This window comes from Manihot esculenta, chromosome 6 (assembly GCF_001659605.2).
Source record: "Manihot esculenta cultivar AM560-2 chromosome 6, M.esculenta_v8, whole genome shotgun sequence".
Taxonomy (NCBI): domain Eukaryota; kingdom Viridiplantae; phylum Streptophyta; class Magnoliopsida; order Malpighiales; family Euphorbiaceae; genus Manihot; species Manihot esculenta.
Genome location: NC_035166.2, coordinates 28,213,107 through 28,231,234, shown reverse-complemented (window position 1 = coordinate 28,231,234; position 18,128 = coordinate 28,213,107). Strand labels below are relative to the sequence as shown.

Here is an 18,128-nt window from a genome sequence, read left to right as displayed (position 1 = left end):
ATACAATTGAAAAAAAAAAATGACAGCAATATTACAGAGGAGTAAAATTTGAAAATGATGGTGGTGTTGGGAGACGAAGGCATGACGCGAATCAATGTTTAACAATGTATCGAGAGGTAATTGGTCAGGCCATCTCGAACCGCACCATTTTTTGCACCATTTTGGTGTAACACTAAAAAGAATATTTTATTTATATTCTTCTCTCTTTAATATTATATTATTTATTTTATCTTAATTTTATTTATATATTTCACTCAAAAAATTCATATAATTTTATATATTCACTCTAAATATTTATATATTTTATATTTTCATCCAATATTTAAATATTTAATTATTTTATAAATAAATAAATAAAAATATATTAATTATAAAATTATATTAATTAAATAATAATTATAAAAAAACATTACTTAAACATTAATTATAAACATACATTAATTAAACATTAATTAGCAAACTAAAAATAAAATAAACTCATAAATATTAAATTATCAATAAAAAATTACAAACTAATTTGTATGATCATTTGAATTTGTATATTGCTCCCACAAATAAACTCATACATATTTATTTATATTATTCTATATAATATGTTATAAATAAATAAATTTATTATAAATATTATTTATAATTATGAATATATTAATTTAAATTAATTTTCAATAATTATAAAAATATAAAATAAATTAAAAATATAAAAAATTATAAAAATGAAAAAAATTAAACTTAATTGAAAATATATATAAATTTTGAATTATATTATAATTTTAAAAAATAGAAAAAAAAATAAAATTTAAATTATATTATAAATTAAAAAAAAAAAAAAAGAAATAGCGCTGCTACAGTGTCACGCCATATTTGGCGTGACACTGTAGCGGTGCGCCAAAATCCCGTAGGATTTTGGCGTGCGTTGGAGGGCCATCTCCAACGCCAAAATAGAAATTGGCGCAGCGTTGGAGATGGCCTCATGCCAGCCGGACTTTTCAATTGACCAAACAGCACGGTCTTCCTTGCTCTGGTAAAACCCCAAATCCATAAGCCAAGCCTCAATGCAAGGCAAGCTATGAGAGTATAAAGGCCTTTTCTCGTCAGGAAGTCTCTTGAGCTGCTCGTCTTCCGTGGATGACAATTCCTCCTCAGCCTCGGAGGACTTAGAGGGAACTACTGTTAGGGTTCTTCTTCGAATGTGGCAGAGATGGTGGGGACACGAAGGAGTTCTTGGAAAAGGGGAAGGGCATGGGTAGGGAAGAAGAAGAAGAAGAATCCTGAAGAAGATGAGAAATGTATAGAATATAGAGGTAAACATAGAGGCAAAAATGGTGGTTAATGGTTGATCTTACTGGGGTTTTATTGGGTTCATTTTAATTCTTGTTCTTGATGAATTTGGGAAGAGAAATTGGCCGATGGAAAATTTCAGTACGTGAGTGCAAAGAATCATCATTATCTTCAATGTTCATCTCCGAGTTCGGATGTAATTTTGCAGTGTGAGAAAGCAGACGCTGTTCTCTATATGGCTAAATATTATTGGTTATCAAGGAAATTAGTCAAACGACAGTCCTTTGACCAGAAACATCCCGCCAAATAAACACCAATTTCGCATTCCCCGCCGTCTTCCCAAAATTAGATCAAAACGACAGCGTGTTGTTTTTGACTCTCCCGCTTTACCTTTCCCTCCGTCGTGTAGCCTCCAAAATCGTCTGCAACTCAAAACTCTCCTTTCTCAGGGATTTTTCTCTTCAATGGCTGCAATAGACTCAATCACAGACTATAGTAAAACCCAACGTGTAGTTCTCCTGATAGACCTGAACCCAGTTCTCCACCTCAAAGACCCAAACCCATATATCACCTCTCTCCTTTCCGCTGCTAAAACCCTTCTTTCTTTCCCTCCACTCTCTTCCTCTCTCTTCTCCTTTAAGCCATTTTTTTCTTCCCTTTCTCCGCTTCTCTGCTCTTCTAAGCTGTCCATCCCTTCTTTGTCTCTCTGTTTCGACCACCCAAATTCCACCCTTGAGTCTCTCACCCAGACCCTCACTTCCCTTCTCTCTACCATCGATAGAGCTTCGATTCCGTCCCTCTCACCTCGGGCTTTCCATCTTGCGGCGTCAATGCGTCAGCTTGTTCATGATTACGCGTGGGATTCGGTGATCTGCGATTCACTTGCGGGTACGCTTTCAAATTGCGGCTCATTTGTAAAATCGAATTTAGTTGTTTTGTTTTCCCCAATTATTTCGTCTTTGAAAGGCTTGTCAGAATTCTTAAGTGTGGACACGAATGATGAGTGCTTGAGAAATGTGGACGGGCTGATAAAGAAGTTCCGTGAGTCCTTTGAGAGTGTCAATGAGGCGTTTGTTAGTAGAGACATTCATTTCAGTTGGGTTGGTGTGAAGTATGAGACCGCGTGTGGTGCATATGATCAAGGTTTTGAAGAACCCGAGTTGGAATGTGGGTTTTTCGAGAATGGGATTGGGGATTTAGGCTGGGGGTATTGTTCCAGCGAGTGTATTGTTTTGGGTTCTGCACTTGTTCCTTTTGGATTGATTTATCCAAGAATTGGGATTTCGCCTAGATTGATGACTTGCGATAGTTGCCAGGCTATCAACGCGCAACTGAGTCTGGAGATACTAGATGTGAGTGAAAAACCTTTGGAATGTAAGTGTTGTGATGTAGAATTGGTTAATTTCAACGGGTTTTCTGAAATTAGCTCAAAGTTCGTGGGTCCGCAAACTTATAGATTTGAACAAGAGAAAATGGATTGGGGAAATCTTAGTCATGGAATGACAAAACTACATGTTAAAGCAGTTAAAAAACATGTTAAGTGTGTAAAATTGGAGCGGTTCTTGTCTGATCCCATTCTTGTGCGTGAGCTTTCACGGGATTCTGAGAAAGGTCAAAGTGACAGTTGCAGTGAACTTTTTGAAGACAGGGTTCTTGAAATTCTAAGGATGGAGAAAGACAATTTGGTGCCAAGAAAATCTGTACCCATTTGGGAAATTCTTTTCAGTTTTCTATATAGAGAAGGTTATTGGGCTTTTGTGTCTCTTTCAAATGGCAATGGCAATTCACTTACAGGAATCCTGAAGCCTTTCACAGTTTCTTTAGCTCTCCTTTCGATTATAAGAGATCACTCTATAATAAATGAATTTGAGGGTGCAGGTATAGGTCAATTTGTTAATAAGACAGACTCTGAGATTTGCAAATCCCAGTTTGATTTGAGCCAGTCCTTTGGACTCGTTGGTCCCCATTCTGGCCCTTCACCTTCAGAGAAGTCTGCTGAAGTTGGAGATGGTATAAGGAAGAAGAAGAAAAGTTTAAATATGCTTCGGGAACTAACCTGGAGTGCCTTCTGTCAGGCAGCAGTGGAACAGTTGCAAATAGATTTGGAAGATATTTACTTTTCCAGGGGATGCAGCAAGTCAAAGAAGTTAAAATTTCTGAAATGCTGGATGAAACAGGTTAAGAAATCTAGCACTTGCAGCTTGACCATGCATGAGAAATCGAAACCGCATCAGCCTGTCCCTAAAGAAATGGACAACAGATTAACCAAGTTGCCTCAGGAATGTGAACAGCCAATTCCTTCATGTTCATCGGTGGGAGAGGATTCTTTGACTGGGGCTTCCAGAATACAGGATGAAGTTGCTCTTGATTTTTGTTCAGATGCTTCGGAAAGTTTCTTTAATGATCTTCCATGTAAAATCCAGCTAGGAATTGAATCTGAAGAAGTAGAATTAGGGCCCTTGGCAAATCGACTTGTTAAATCATCTATATATTGGTTATATCAGAAGCATGAAAAGGAAACCGTGTCAGAGAGCCAAATGCATGTTGTGAGATCTGATGATCCTTCTGGTAGAATAGTTGCAGATGAGCTAACAAAACTTACACTTAAAGATCCTAAGGACTTGGCTGCTATGTACAGAAATAGAGATCTATCCTCTCAGGTGTCTAATCCAAGTGCTGCTGAAGTTACCTCAGGACATATTTTTAGAGAGTATCCTCTTTTTTCTATTTTCCCCTTCTCCTTTTCTTTTTTTTTTTTTTTTTTGTTGGTGGTATATTGGGGACAGGGGGAGCAGGGTGGTATTTTTTTTTTCTGTCTTTATTTTCTTCTGTTGATTGCTTTATCAGGTTCTCATTGTTGGCAAATTGAGAAAGGCACTTTCCTTAATCAGCCCAAGATATGAATTACAGATTTTGTTTCGCATGGAGATACTCCAATCAGATGTTGGAGCAGGTTTTGGGGAGTCTGCAAAACAAAAGTTTGTGAAGCAAATTTGTTCGCTTTTAGAGACAGTTCAGTGCCATCTGCAGGGAGGCTTTTTTGGTGATTGGAGCCTTGAAAAATATATGGAAAAGATAATAAAAGACAGGTAATTTTAGCTACTTGAAGTTGCACATTTTCCTCTGAAACTACTGTGTACCTGGGACCGTTAGGAATTTCTTAGTTTCCTTATTGAGCTCTAGGATACACTTGGCTGTCGTTGACCTTAGAACAGTTTAAAATGGATGTGAGGTGCCTAATATTCCACCACTTATTTTTTGTTCTGTAGTCTGCACCATTGCCAGTCTTTTATCCTTAACTGGCATAGGAATACGTACAGGATATCTGATTATGCATTCATGATACATCTCTTGTTTCAGAGCATGAAGTGTGCAGTTGTACTCATATTATATGCACCCTAGGTACTCAGTGCTTGAGATGACTGTAGCATACACAAATTCAACTCAAACTCTACTAAGCTTTAATCCTATTCTAGGCAGGTTGGCTTGCTTGCCTTTATGTATCTTCTTTCCTTCTGTCCTCTATTATTAGAGCTGCTTCCTTGGATGAACATTGTTCTGATTAATATTTAATTATATGATTATAGTATATTTGAATATTACATTTTATTTATTGAAGTTTGTATGTGAGCATCAGCATCCCATTTTTGCTTAAGAGGAAATAATGTGAGCATAGCTTAATTATCCATCAAGAATACCTAATTTTCAGGTACTGTCAGAGTCTTGGGGATGTGGTTCAGAGAATTTATGCAAAAATGGATATGTTGATGTTCGAGGATGAGGATGAATCCCCAAATCCTTTGCAGAATAGTGAGGACATTAATCAATTCCCGAAGAAACACAGGGGAGATGAAATTGATGAAAACTGTACAAACAACAATCCGGTCTGTGCAGAAGATAAGTCCTTTCAATTGGTGGGAAATGAGCATGAAAGCCCCCAAGGAATAAAGAGGGAGGAGCATGCTCGTAAATTAATTGAAGCTCAGGAAAGAAGACAAAGAGCTCGTAGATTTGCATCTTTCACTAGCTGGGTTCCTGACTTGCAAAAAGTTTGGGCACCAAAGCAGCCAAAGGCAATGAAAGTGAGGTCAGATCCTCTTCGGAAGTTATTTAAGAGAAAGGAACGAAAAAGGGTAAGCTATGACGCAGTATGTGAGACCCCAATCACTGGGAAGAAACGTTCACAAGGGGGAGACAGCAGCGGTGAGGAAGATCGCCAAGATAATGGGACCCCATTTTGTGGTTCTGTTTCTAAGGCCTTGTTTCAAGATTACTGACAATGCAAGTCAGAGCAACAGTTCTTAGTATGCCCAGATGAGGTTCTTCTCCGAAAGTAAAAAAATATTTTCTTGATGAGAAGTTGCAACACCCATGTAACATCACAATAAGAGGATAACTCCCCCCCCCCCCTCTTACATATCTAATATTTGTCAGCAATTGTAAGATTGTCATATAACTTAACTTGAAATTATTGTATTTCTGGACAATAATACATTTTACTGAATAAAAGTAACCTTTCATTGTTGTTTTTGTTTGGTTTATGGATACGTATCTAACACCAAGAGCAGTGGGTTTTTTTTTCCTTCACCAATCTCAACAGTCGTATGCCGCTAATAATATTTGCAAATCAACCTTAGTGCACTGAAATTAGGTTTAGTTCCTCAATACTTGGCCATATCAGCCTGAGAGTGAAAAAAGGGCTTTTTACGGTTTTGTGTATGTAGAGTTAAATTGAAGTATTTTTTGTTGGAAATTACATTTCTTTATTTTTGTTTAGTTTTTAATTTAAAATTTTGGGTGAGTGCGCTAACTTTTGTTATGGGTTTGTTATTTATTTATTTATTAGGAGGAGGGATAAAATTGGAAACGTAAATTTTCACCGAGCTTGGTTCTCTACTATGATAAAATATTAAAATTAGGCTCGCAATTCATGTGCCCGCCTGAGCTGAAGAGAAGCCAAGCTGGTTCAGATTTCTATCACGGCTGTTAGGGTGGGACAAGCCCGAAGAATCCCCAACTTTCAACAGCAAGAGACCCTAGGGTTTTTCTCTCGTCTTCATCGGGTCATTGTTCGGCTGATTGGAGATGTCAAAGTCTTGCAAGGGCTTGGCAATGGAACTAGTCAAGTGTCTAAGCGAATCCGATTGTATTAAGGTTGAGAAGCGATCGTATAGGGAATGCGCAGGAGAGAAGAGCCCCTGTATACCAAGTGAGTGCGTTGGACTTAGGGAAACTTACTTCAATTGCAAACGAGGCCAGCTCGACATGAGGGCTAGGATCCGCGGTAACAAGGGCTATTGAATTTGAAATCTGCTGATATTAGCTATTTAGATTTTGGAAGTGATTACTCTGTTTCTAGGACCTAATTTTCTATCTTTTTGAGGAATTGTGTTAGCGCTTTTTATTGTATTCCCCATTTGTAAGCAGGTCGTCATCTGCCCCAGTTTGTTTTTTGAAATAAAAGTTCAATTTTATCCCTAACATTTTAAAAAGCTAGCTGTTTAAGTCCTCAAACTTCAAAACCCCCATCAAAATCTGTTCATGAAAGCGATCACTGCTCCTCTTTCACGCTACTTTTCCACTGCAAAACAACTAAAAATCTTTGGTTCATCTATCCAACAGCATGAATTTGTCCCTCAAATTGCAGCTTTCACTGAAGACTTGTGTGCTAGCATTTTGGATCAATACCCTGATATCAAGACGCTCAAAAGACTTCACTGCAAGGTTTTAACTGATGATTATCTTCGCTGGAACTCGTCCCTTGGCATCAAGTTGATGAGAGCTTATGCTGCTTGCGGTGAACCCGGGATAACACGCCACATATTTGATGAAATTACTGACAAGAACGTCGTTTTCTTTAATGTCATGATTAGAAGCTATGTTAACAACAATTTATACCGTGATGCTTTCTTCGTTTATAAAACCATGTCTAGCCAAGGATTTGATCCCGATATGTACACTTTCGTTTGCATCTTAAAGGCATCTTCAGGGTCTGATAATTTGTGGGCCGGTTTGCAAATTCATGGTGCTATATTGAAATTCGGGATGGACTCGAATCTATTTGTTGGGAATGGACTAGTTGCCATGTATGGGAAGTGTAAGTGTTTGAAGGAGGCTCGACAAATGTTTGATGAGATGCCTTGTAGAGATGTGGTTTCTTGGAATTCAATGGTTGCTGGGTATGCACAGAATGAACGGTTCAATGAAGCATTGGAGCTTTGTAGGGAAATGGAGGGGTCAAAGTTAAAACCTAATGCCTGCACAATGGCTAGCCTCTTGCCAGCTGCAGGAAACACATCCTCTGATAATGTTTTGTATGTGAAAGAAATGTTTTTGAAGCTGGCAAAGACGAGTGTAATTTCATGGAATGTGATGATTGCTGTTTATGTGAACAATACAATGCCTAAAGAAGCAGTGGACCTATATTTGCAGATGGAAGCAAATGGCATTGAATCTGATGTAGTCTCTATTGTCAGTGTTCTCCCTGCTTGTGGAGATCTTTCAGCTGTGACACAAGGAAGGCGAATTCATGAATATGCTAAGAGGAAGAGGCTCCTTCCAAATTTACTTTTGGAGAATGCACTGATTGATATGTATGCAAAATGTGGATGTTTGAAGGACGCAAGGGCAGTGTTTGATCAAATGCAGTTTCGAGACATTGTGTCATGGACTTCTATGATATCTGCTTACGGGATGTGCGGCCAGGGTCGTGATGCTGTGGCAGTATTTTCAAAAATGCAGGAGTCAGGTTTGAGACCAGATTCTATTGCTTTTGTTTCTGTTTTAGCAGCCTGCAGTCATGCAGGATTATTAGATAAGGGGCGATACATCTTTAATCTGATGTCTGAATATGGGATAATTCCAAGGCTAGAACACTTTGCTTGCATGGTAGATCTACTAGGACGTGCTGGAAATATAGATGAAGCCTATGATATTATCAGAGAGATGCCTCTGGAACCTAATGAAAGAGTTTGGGGGGCTTTGTTGAGTGCTTGTCGGATTTATTCCAACATGGATATTGGGCTTCTGGCTGCTGATCAACTTTTCCAATTAGTTCCTGAGCAGTCAGGTTATTATGTGTTGTTGTCCAACATTTATGCAAAGGCTGGAAGATGGCAAGATGTTGCAGCCATCAGATCAATCCTGCAGAAAAAAGGACTGAGGAAAATACCTGGTATTAGCAATGTCGAGCTGAATGATCAAGTTCACACCTTTCTTGCTGGTGACCAGTTCCATCCACTGTCAAAGGAGATCTACGAGGAGCTGGATGTATTAGTGGGGAAAATGAAAGAGTTTGGTTATATGCCTGAGAGTGGCTCTGCCCTTCATGATGTAGAAGAGGAGGATAAGGAATGCCATTTAGCAGTTCATAGTGAGAAGTTAGCTATTGCCTTTGCTATTATAAACACCAAACCTGGCACTCCAATTAGAGTTACCAAGAATCTTCGTGTTTGTGGAGACTGCCATGTTGCAGCCAAGCTTATATCCAAGATTACTAAACGTGAAATTGTCATCCGCGATACTCATCGTTTTCACCATTTTCATGATGGAGCTTGCTCTTGTGGTGACTATTGGTGATTGATTTAAGCACTTGCAAAATTTGATATGCCGCTATAACTACTGTGTCAATCAAGAGATGCATGAAGCTTAGGAATATCCAAGATTGTTTTTGCTCATCACCGCTTCCTCATGTTTAACAGAAGCCCAATGGGACAGAGGTAGAAGCAAAAAGGAAGAGGAAAGAAAAGAAGATGATGGACTCTGTTTATTTGGTCATGCATCTTGTCCACTTTGCCCAAGTATAGCAAGTCTGATAAAAGTCTGGGACCAAATCAAATCCATTTGGTTCAAATGCTAGTACTCGCCAATCCATTCACCTGTCGCAACAAGAGCCTTGTAAGTTCGATTCTAATTTCTCTGTGAAGTCTGATTTCAATTCTAAATCAGCTCTTTGTTGAGTCATACGTCAATTTGAGGCTTGGGTCAACGCTCGCTTCCCGGCCCATGAAGCAAGGCGCAGTGGTGGGACTCCATGTGCACCCAAATGGTTGACTTCAATGGATTATAGAAATTAAATAAGATTATATAGATAATAATGGATTAGCATTGAAAATTTGTCATGTTCTTTTGCTTAAGACGTGCTTGAGCAAATAATATTAATACTGTAGTGCATTATTTAAGCCGTAAAATCAAAGTCTTCTATCAGAGCCAGCCCATGCTTAGTTCCACATCAACATCCATCTTCTAGTACTAAATTCTTTAAGCTGTTTAACTGAATAGGCCTGCACTTCACAATTAACTTAAATCAAATTGGAAATGTTCAAACTTGTTACATAATTAGTTCTAGTTGATCATCCAATGATAACTTATTGTAGAAAATATCTAAGTTATTCAAGCCTTTCTTCAACTTAAAATGGTTTCTTAATTTTATGAAATCCAGGAACCTAGTAAGGCATAATCGGAGAAATTATTTAGTACTTGTACATTAAATACTTTCTTTTTCACTTTTACGTAAATATATTTTTTTCACATTTTAAAGTGTAATTGAAATTTTATGAGCATAAAGTACACTGTTTTACTGAGTATAATATAAATTTTGGACATAGTTTCTGTTTTCTAAGGTCAGTTTCTGTAGCTTTTTTTTATTTATTTACTTATTTATTATTATACTTTTTTCTTAAGGATTGTTGATTGAAATTAATATGTTTATTCAACATCTTTGTTTATTAATTTTGCATCTCTCGCATCAAAAATATAAAATTGCATCTGGCCTGTGAACATCCTGTGCATTGTATGTATATGTAAAGGGGCAGAGCTTGACATAGAGAAGCAAAGGTACGTAAGAGCCAGCAAAAATGGGCACAAAATTTCAAGTCGCACCCTTATACGTCTGCCTAGCAACACTGACGCTGGTAAGGATCATTGAAGCCGGTGGAATCGCCATCTACTGGGGCCAAAACGGCTTCGAGGGAACCCTCAACCAAACATGCGACACCGGCAGATATTCCTACGTAAACATAGCCTTCCTCATCAAATTTGGCAATGGCCAAACCCCCGAAATCAACCTTGCAGGGCATTGCAATCCAGCAACCAATGGTTGCATCATTCTTGCCAGTGAAATTAAGCATTGCCAAGAGTTAGGAATTAAGGTGATGCTCTCCATTGGCGGTGGCGTCGGAAACTACTCCATAGCTTCTCGAAAGGATGCCAAGCGAGTAGCACGTTATCTGTGGAGCAACTTCTTGGGTGGACATTCATCTTCTCGTCCCCTAGGCGATGCAGTATTGGACGGCATTGACTTTGACATAGAGCTTGGCTCAACGCAACACTGGGAAGATCTTGCTCGTTATTTGTTGGGTTACAGCAAGCGAGGAAGAAGAAAGGTGTATCTAACAGCAGCTCCTCAATGCCCATTCCCTGACAGGTTTCTTGGGACTGCCCTTAACACAGGGCTCTTTGACTACGTTTGGGTGCAATTCTATAATAATGCACCTTGTCAATATAGTTCAGGGAATGCCACCAACCTCATAAATTCTTGGAACCGATGGATTACGTCAGTAAAGGCAAGGAAAATATTTTTGGGGTTACCGGCGGCTCCGGATGCTGCCGGAAGTGGGTATATTCCTCCTGATGTGTTGACTTCTGAAATCCTTCCGGTGATTAAGAGGTCGCCGAAGTATGGAGGAGTAATGCTTTGGTCCAAGTTTTACGACGATGAGAGTGGGTATAGTTCATCCATTAAGCCAAGCGTATGATGTTTAAGGAAACTGGGTATTAGATATGTTTTGATAATAAAGTGAAACGTATGTCTCCTTTCATTTCATGATTTTCTGATTAGAGGTTAATTGTTTTTTTAAGTTTTTCCCTTAACTGGCTTACGTATGTAATTGTGATATGTTTAAATTAATATATATTATAATTTATGCTCATTAAAGTTTTTTTTTTTTTTTTTTAGAATAAGAATATATATTGAGGTTAATTTTTTGGGTTTGTAATATAAGTGATGGGTTTTTTTTCACTTCTTTAAAATTAATTTTTGAACAACAAAATGTCTATCTTTCTTTAATTATAATTTCTCTTAACAAAATATAGAAGTGATTAGTATCAATTAAGATGCTTGTTAATACTTATTATATGTATTTATATTTATTATATTTTTATATAAAATAAATTTTAAATAATTATTGGTATTATAAAGAATAAAAAATAAAATTGATAAAAATATAAGTATTAATATAAAATAACGTAAAATTATAATTAATTTAAAAATTTTTTGTAAACAATAAAATAAATTATAGAATTGTTTATTTGTTTAAAATGAATATTTAAATATAATTACTTTAATTTTTATTTTTTTTATAAAATAAAATTATTTGCTATTAAATTTATTTTAATTTAACTTTACTTTAATTTAATTAAAGTAACGTAAAATTAACTTATTTGATTAAACTCGTCTAAAAAACAAATTATAGAATTGTTTATTTGTTTAAAATGAATTTGTATTTAATTGAATTTTATTAATTATTAATTTATGAGAATTCAATCACATTTAAATAAATAATAATTATTTTCTATTAAATTTATTATTTAGTAATAATTGTAAATTTAAAATATTAAAAAATTAATTTTTAAATATTATAATTATTACTTAATTTAATATTAAAATCTATTTATTTTTTTAAAAAAAAGTTAAGTTTACGTTTATAAAAATTAAAAACCTTCATTTTTTAGACTATTTTAAGTTTTTTAACAATGTTAATTATAATAAAAAATTAACTAAAATAATTTACATATAAATCTTATTGTAATATTTTTTTAAATTCAAATCTATAATTGCATTTGAATTAAAAATCACAATAAAATTATATCCATTAAAAATTTTAAAATTTGAAGTTAAAATAAGAAATTTATTTAAAATAAAAATAATAAAAATAATAAAAATCTTATTAATAAATTTAAATTTAAATAAAAAAGTCACTTAATCAAATATAATTTAAATGTTAAAAAATATTCTCAATTAATTTGAAATTAAATAGAAATACTAATATAATTAAATTAAAAATTTTTAAATAATAAAAATATTATAATTATCAAATATTAGTAAAAATATTTTAAAAATTTTCCATTATTCTCCTTTTTTATTTTTATTGTAGTATAGATAAAGGTAACTTAAACATTTAATAATTCATAAATGACATGCAGGTAAGGGTAGTTGTAATATTAATAAATTTATTATTATTTTTATTTGTTTCAAAATGAAGGTGATGAACGATTCTCCTTGCAACTGGGCCTTTTAGTGGGCCTATGCCCTCTATGAATCAACTAAAATTTGATGTTCTAATTCTTGTTAGATCACATTTCCTGTTCTTGATCAAAGTTTTTTTTTTTTTTTTTTCTGAAAAATATATTTTGAATTTCAATACCGAACGGAAACTTCCAGAGAATTAAGTTGTGTAAACGGACAAGGGGCGACTCAAAAATTTCTAATCATAATTATTTCAAGTACAAAAAAAATTAAGATTAAATCTGAATTAATTCTGGAAATTGAATTTTTAGTTAATTCCAATGTTTAATTTTCTTTTTTTTTGAATTTTCTTTTTGGTCAATATCGAATTAATGATTTCTCTTTTGGTCCATTATAATTTCAGCCTTTTTGAGAATTATAAAAGATTATATTTTTTTTTTATTTTATTTTATTTATAGCGTAGATTTTACGATCAAAGTATATTAAATTTTTGAAATTATTATGATTAAGAATTAGTGTATTCTTAATATTGTTTGTTTGTCGTAATAAATTTTGCATGTGAAACAATGACTAAAAATAGGATGTGTAGACAACTGGAAACTACACAGCTATTTCCCGGCAAAGACCTGTTGGAATTTATTTTCTACCCACATGCTACTTTTCATTTTCTGCTTACACATTGGCCAGCCATTTATACTTTACCCCTTTGGACACTCACATCACATGGTCCAGGGGAAATCCTTTTTAAATTTTAAAAAAAAAATCAAATTTATTATGATTTAATTTTAATAATTATTAACTCAATTTCCCAATTGATACGTTTGAAATTAGGCACAGGCCACAGCTATAAATTGGCATCCCCTCCGCCATTGTTGAGACATGTCCAACAAAATGGCCTACCGTTTCTCCCTACTTCTCTCCCTTTTAGTTCTTACCTTATGCAAGCCATCTACTGGGGCAGGTATTGCCATCTACTGGGGCCAAAATGGCAATGAAGGCACCTTGGCCGAAACTTGTGCCTCGGGAAATTATCAATACGTGAACATAGCTTTCTTGTCTACTTTTGGGAATGGCCAAACTCCAGTGCTGAACCTAGCAGGTCATTGTAATCCTAGTTCTAATGGTTGCACTGGTTTGAGCTCTGATATTGCAGCTTGCCAAGGTCAGGGCATCAAAGTCCTACTGTCCCTTGGAGGAGGTGCAGGTAGCTACTCTCTTTCATCGGCGGATGATGCAAACCAAGTCGCTAATTATCTTTGGAATAACTTCCTTGGTGGGACGTCCGATTCACGTCCACTAGGAAATGCCGTTTTGGATGGTATTGATTTTGATATTGAGGGAGGTTCAGACCAATTCTGGGATGATCTTGCTAAGGCCCTTAATGGGTTTAGCCAACAAAGAAAGGTATACTTGTCAGCGGCTCCACAATGTCCATTCCCTGATGCTCATCTAAGCAACGCAATTAACACTGGCCATTTCGATTACGTGTGGGTCCAATTCTATAACAATCCTCAATGTCAATACAGCGGGAGTGCTGACAATCTCTTGAGTGCATGGAATCAGTGGAGCACAGTCCAAGCGAGCCAAGTGTTTTTGGGACTTCCTGCGGCAGAAGAAGCAGCCCCTAGTGGTGGATTCATCCCGGCCGATGTGTTGACTTCTCAAGTTCTTCCATCTATCAAGAGTTCCTCCAAGTATGGAGGAGTGATGCTGTGGAGCAAGTTTTATGACAATGGATATAGCTCATCTATAAAGAGTGCAGTGTGATTAAGTTATAATTAGCCAATAAAACATGATCATATGCACTACTTAATTTATATCTATATAGAATTATATAACAAAACTGAATAATGAAATGTTCCAAGTGGTTTAATTTCTTTTTCTTTCTCTCTTGAGTTTTTCAAGTGACATTCTAACACTTAATCCAGGAATTGGATTTTCACTCACCATGCCTGCATCATTCATCAACTTATTCTAATATTCCTTTCCATTGAACTTTCCTTGTATTTTGAATATACTCAAGAGAAGAGAGCCTATGCCATTGAAGTAGGCAACAAGCTCAAGCAGTGTTTATTTCCGATAAAACGGCAGAGTTTTTTGTTGGACTAAGATGGCTCATTGAGATTTTTCAATATTGATGGCTTTACACGACTTATTAAGCTAAACTCATTTGTCCATATTTTTCCTAATTAATTATATAGAGTTTATTATTTTTTTAAAAAATAATAGATACACATAAATATAAACAACACTGTTTTTTTTTTTTAATTACCATAGCACTTTTATATGTCCATTTTATGATCCACATAAAATTTATCTATTTGAAGTCAGGTTTTTATTTATTTATTTATTTATTATTATTATTGAAGGTGAGATAAATTCATTAATGAGGCCTCAAAGTTCAATTATAAACAAAAGAGATTAGACTGACTCATAAGCTTAGCGTGGTGGTAAGTGTATCTGAATAAATATAAGAGATCTCAAATTCTACTCCCAAATCTCCGATCTCCAATACCCATTTTTTAAAAAAGGAAAAAAACATAAGAGGTTAAAAAGAAAAGGCCACCTGAGGCCCAACCCAAAAGAATACAGAAATGAAGCCCAGACCACAAAATGTAATATGCAGGCATGCAGCTCTATGGGAATGGGAGAGGAAATAATGAGAATGCTCAAAATGCCTATGGTTTAGTTTTTTTTTTTTTCTTTATTTTAATTGATTAAAATTATTAATACTTAAAAACTTTTAATTGGATTTATTTAGTTAGATTAGCTTCTTATTTAAATTGCAGTTTGTTATACCAAGAATATATTTTATTTAAGTTTTACAATTTATTAATATATTTTAAAATTCTTAATTTTATTTAAAGTTTAATTCTAATTAATTTTGTCATTGATTAAAAACAATATTAAGAAAAGAGTAAAACACTTTAAATTAAAAATTTTATTTCTAATTTCTAAAGATTTTAAATTATTTCTTATAAAAATTATTTGAATATAAGAACTTTGGAAAATTAAATTAAAAATCTGGTTTTTATAAAATATTAATCTAACAAATAATATATTGAACAAAGAATTTATGATATTACAATAATAGCTTTTAACTATAATTTATTTTACCTGTTAGTAATGTAAAATATTTAAAATTTTATTAATATTTATTTTATTTTTATTAATTTTATCATATGAATTTTTAATTAACATAAAAATAAAATTTTAAATTTGTAAATAATCTAATAATGAAAAAAATCTAAGTAAATGTTATATTAAGTACAACATTATAAAATTTATTATTTTCAGAATCTAATTGATGATTTGCAATACATGTTTGAAAATTTCCCGATGACTCCCAATACTTGGTGATAAAAGATAATTTATAATATGATATTGGAATAATAGTAAAAAAATTTTAAAATTATTTATGTTTTAACACATGTATTTTCAACTAATAATTTAAATTTATTTATACTCTATTATTAAATTTGACCGTTCATAAATATTATATTATTATTTTAATTAATATAAAAAATTAATATTTTAATATAATCTAAATATATAATTATAAAAAAATTTCAAATTTTATCAATAAGTATACCGTCAATATTTTTAATAAATATATTCCAAATTAATTTTTAATTTATTTAAATTTTAATTTTAATTCGACTTACTTATTATTTTAAATAACATATTTTTAATGGTCAATAATTTTTTTTATTATTTTTTACATCAATAAATATAATATTTTACGCAATTATCAGTTATAAGTATTATACTAATAATACTATCAGTAAATTAAGAATCATCATTATCTGAAAATTAATTATATTTATTATATCTATTTTAATAAAATTAAAAGTAAACCATCATCTAATTAATAAAAAATTATAATGAAATTTTAATTTATAACTATATTTTATATATTATCTAATAAATTTATCTATTTTAAATTTATCAATTAAGATTATTGTCTTACAACATAATCAAAGTAAATATAATAAATATAATTAATTTTTTTAAATTAAGAGAATCATTATTTTTAATTTACTAGAATTAATGTTATTACAACCTTTATAACTTATAACTATATAAAAATTATATTTGTCTATATAAAAAAATTAAAATACAAATTATCGGATCAACGTATATCGTCCCAAATTATCAATAAATTAAATTAAAATTAACAATTAAATGAAATTAAAATATTAATTTGGGATATATTTATTAAAAAGAAAGTTTATGATATAATTATTAAAATTGATAAATTTTAAATGTTTTTAATAATTATTAATTATATTAAATTAATATAAATAAATATATCTTATTAGTTTAGAATATATTAGTTAATTTTTATAATTTGGAATATATTTATTAAAACACAAAAAAAAAATTTACGATATTTAAAATATAATAAATTTTATAATTAAGTCTCTAATATTTTAATAAAAAATTATTTTTATTTTTTAAAATGTTGTTTATAAAATACTCTTTCCTTAAAGCTTCATTGTTAAGACTATCACAGTTTAATCATTTAAATATTATTGATCCATTTAATTTTAATAATTTAATCATATTAAGCTTAATATTTATTTAATGTAATTCATTTAGATTCAATAAAAATTAATGTAATTCATTTAATTTAAGTTAATTTTTTTAATTAACTATTAATAGTAATAAATTTAAGAAAAAATATTTTATTAATAAAATAAAAATTTAAAGATAAAATTATTTAATATTAAAAGAGCAGTACCAAATTGCAAGTTCCAGTAATTTATCCAAAACAAAAAACAGCAAACACAATTAAAATATTTTATGTCGCCATTAACGTTTTAAATATGAATTTTTACTAAAATATTTTGTGAAATTATTAATTAAAATATCTAAAGTTAAAATATTTTATAAATCACTTTTCCTGTTTTTTAATCCTTTTTACAAAAAAGAAAATGATTAAAAATAGAAATTCATAATTCTAGTAAAAATTTATGGCTACTTAATATAGTAAGAATTAAAAATCTTTGTTATCTATTAAATATAAAAAATAAACTATATATTATTTAGTTAGATATTGCTTTTAATAATTATTAACTAATTAGTTAAGTTTACTTTAATAATTAATTTATAATATTTTATTGCATATTTTAAAATAATACTTTCAATTATTATGTAATTTAAAGAATTATTAAAGAACATATATCGTATAAATTTAATTATGAATTATATTAAATATTAAGTATTTTAATATAAATTAAATATCAAATATTAACTAAAATCATAAATTTTAAATTTAATTTTAATTATATATAATATGAAAATAGTACATAATTTTATTAAATATTATTAAAAATTAAAATAAATTATTTGTGAAAATATATATACACACAATAATATTAAAGTTAATTAATTGAAAAAATGTTAATATTTATATCATTTTACATTTTAATTCAAATATTTAAATTTTGAATAAATATTAACTTAACATTATATTTTGATATAATTTTAGTTAATTTTTAAAAATTAAAATATTAGAATATAAAAGACACGTCACATATAATATTTTATTTTTTAATATAAATTATTAATTCATATTTAATTATAATTAATTAATATATTT

General features: G+C 31.7%; 5 protein-coding genes across 5 annotated transcripts; all 5 read left to right on the top strand.

Moving 5' to 3' along the window:
* The first annotated feature begins 969 nt into the window (after positions 1-969).
* On the top strand, positions 970-6,761 carry LOC110617259. The gene is made up of 3 exons (XM_021759933.2): positions 970-3,988; positions 4,176-4,367; positions 4,988-6,761. Exons 1-3 carry the CDS (start codon positions 1,743-1,745, stop codon positions 5,553-5,555), a joined length of 3,006 nt encoding a protein of 1,001 aa, XP_021615625.1. The 5' UTR covers positions 970-1,742; the 3' UTR covers positions 5,556-6,761.
* LOC110617262 (mitochondrial protein pet191 homolog) lies at positions 6,161-6,761 on the top strand. The gene has a single exon (XM_021759937.2). The coding sequence runs from the start codon at positions 6,364-6,366 to the stop codon at positions 6,577-6,579; it is 216 nt and encodes a 71-aa protein (XP_021615629.1). The 5' UTR covers positions 6,161-6,363; the 3' UTR covers positions 6,580-6,761.
* Positions 6,762-6,819: 58 nt separating this feature from the next.
* On the top strand, positions 6,820-9,483 carry LOC110617260 (putative pentatricopeptide repeat-containing protein At3g49142). The gene has a single exon (XM_021759934.2). It carries the CDS (start codon positions 6,820-6,822, stop codon positions 8,854-8,856), a length of 2,037 nt encoding a protein of 678 aa, XP_021615626.1. The 3' UTR covers positions 8,857-9,483.
* On the top strand, positions 9,047-11,205 carry LOC110617261 (hevamine-A). The gene is made up of 2 exons (XM_021759935.2): positions 9,047-9,174; positions 10,086-11,205. The coding sequence occupies exon 2, from the start codon at positions 10,134-10,136 to the stop codon at positions 11,031-11,033; it is 900 nt and encodes a 299-aa protein (XP_021615627.1). The 5' UTR covers positions 9,047-9,174; positions 10,086-10,133; the 3' UTR covers positions 11,034-11,205.
* A 2,182-nt stretch (positions 11,206-13,387) lies between these two features.
* On the top strand, positions 13,388-14,401 carry LOC110616733 (acidic endochitinase). The gene has a single exon (XM_021759210.2). The coding sequence runs from the start codon at positions 13,403-13,405 to the stop codon at positions 14,288-14,290; it is 888 nt and encodes a 295-aa protein (XP_021614902.1). The 5' UTR covers positions 13,388-13,402; the 3' UTR covers positions 14,291-14,401.
* The last annotated feature ends 3,727 nt before the right edge of the window (positions 14,402-18,128 follow it).

What these genes read in the sequence shown, in the direction of transcription:
- LOC110617259 (XM_021759933.2), top strand. Translation starts at nt 1,743, where the DNA reads ATGGCTGCAATAGACTCAATCACAGACTATAGTAAAACCCAACGTGTA. An exon ending in TCAGGACATATTTTTAGAGA is followed by an intron (nt 3,989 to 4,175) that starts GTATCCTCTTTT and finishes AATCAGCCCAAG; the next exon opens with ATATGAATTACAGATTTTGT. An exon ending in GAAAAGATAATAAAAGACAG is followed by an intron (nt 4,368 to 4,987) that starts GTAATTTTAGCT and finishes CCTAATTTTCAG; the next exon opens with GTACTGTCAGAGTCTTGGGG.
- LOC110617262 (XM_021759937.2), top strand. Translation starts at nt 6,364, where the DNA reads ATGTCAAAGTCTTGCAAGGGCTTGGCAATGGAACTAGTCAAGTGTCTA.
- LOC110617260 (XM_021759934.2), top strand. Translation starts at nt 6,820, where the DNA reads ATGAAAGCGATCACTGCTCCTCTTTCACGCTACTTTTCCACTGCAAAA.
- LOC110617261 (XM_021759935.2), top strand. Translation starts at nt 10,134, where the DNA reads ATGGGCACAAAATTTCAAGTCGCACCCTTATACGTCTGCCTAGCAACA.
- LOC110616733 (XM_021759210.2), top strand. Translation starts at nt 13,403, where the DNA reads ATGTCCAACAAAATGGCCTACCGTTTCTCCCTACTTCTCTCCCTTTTA.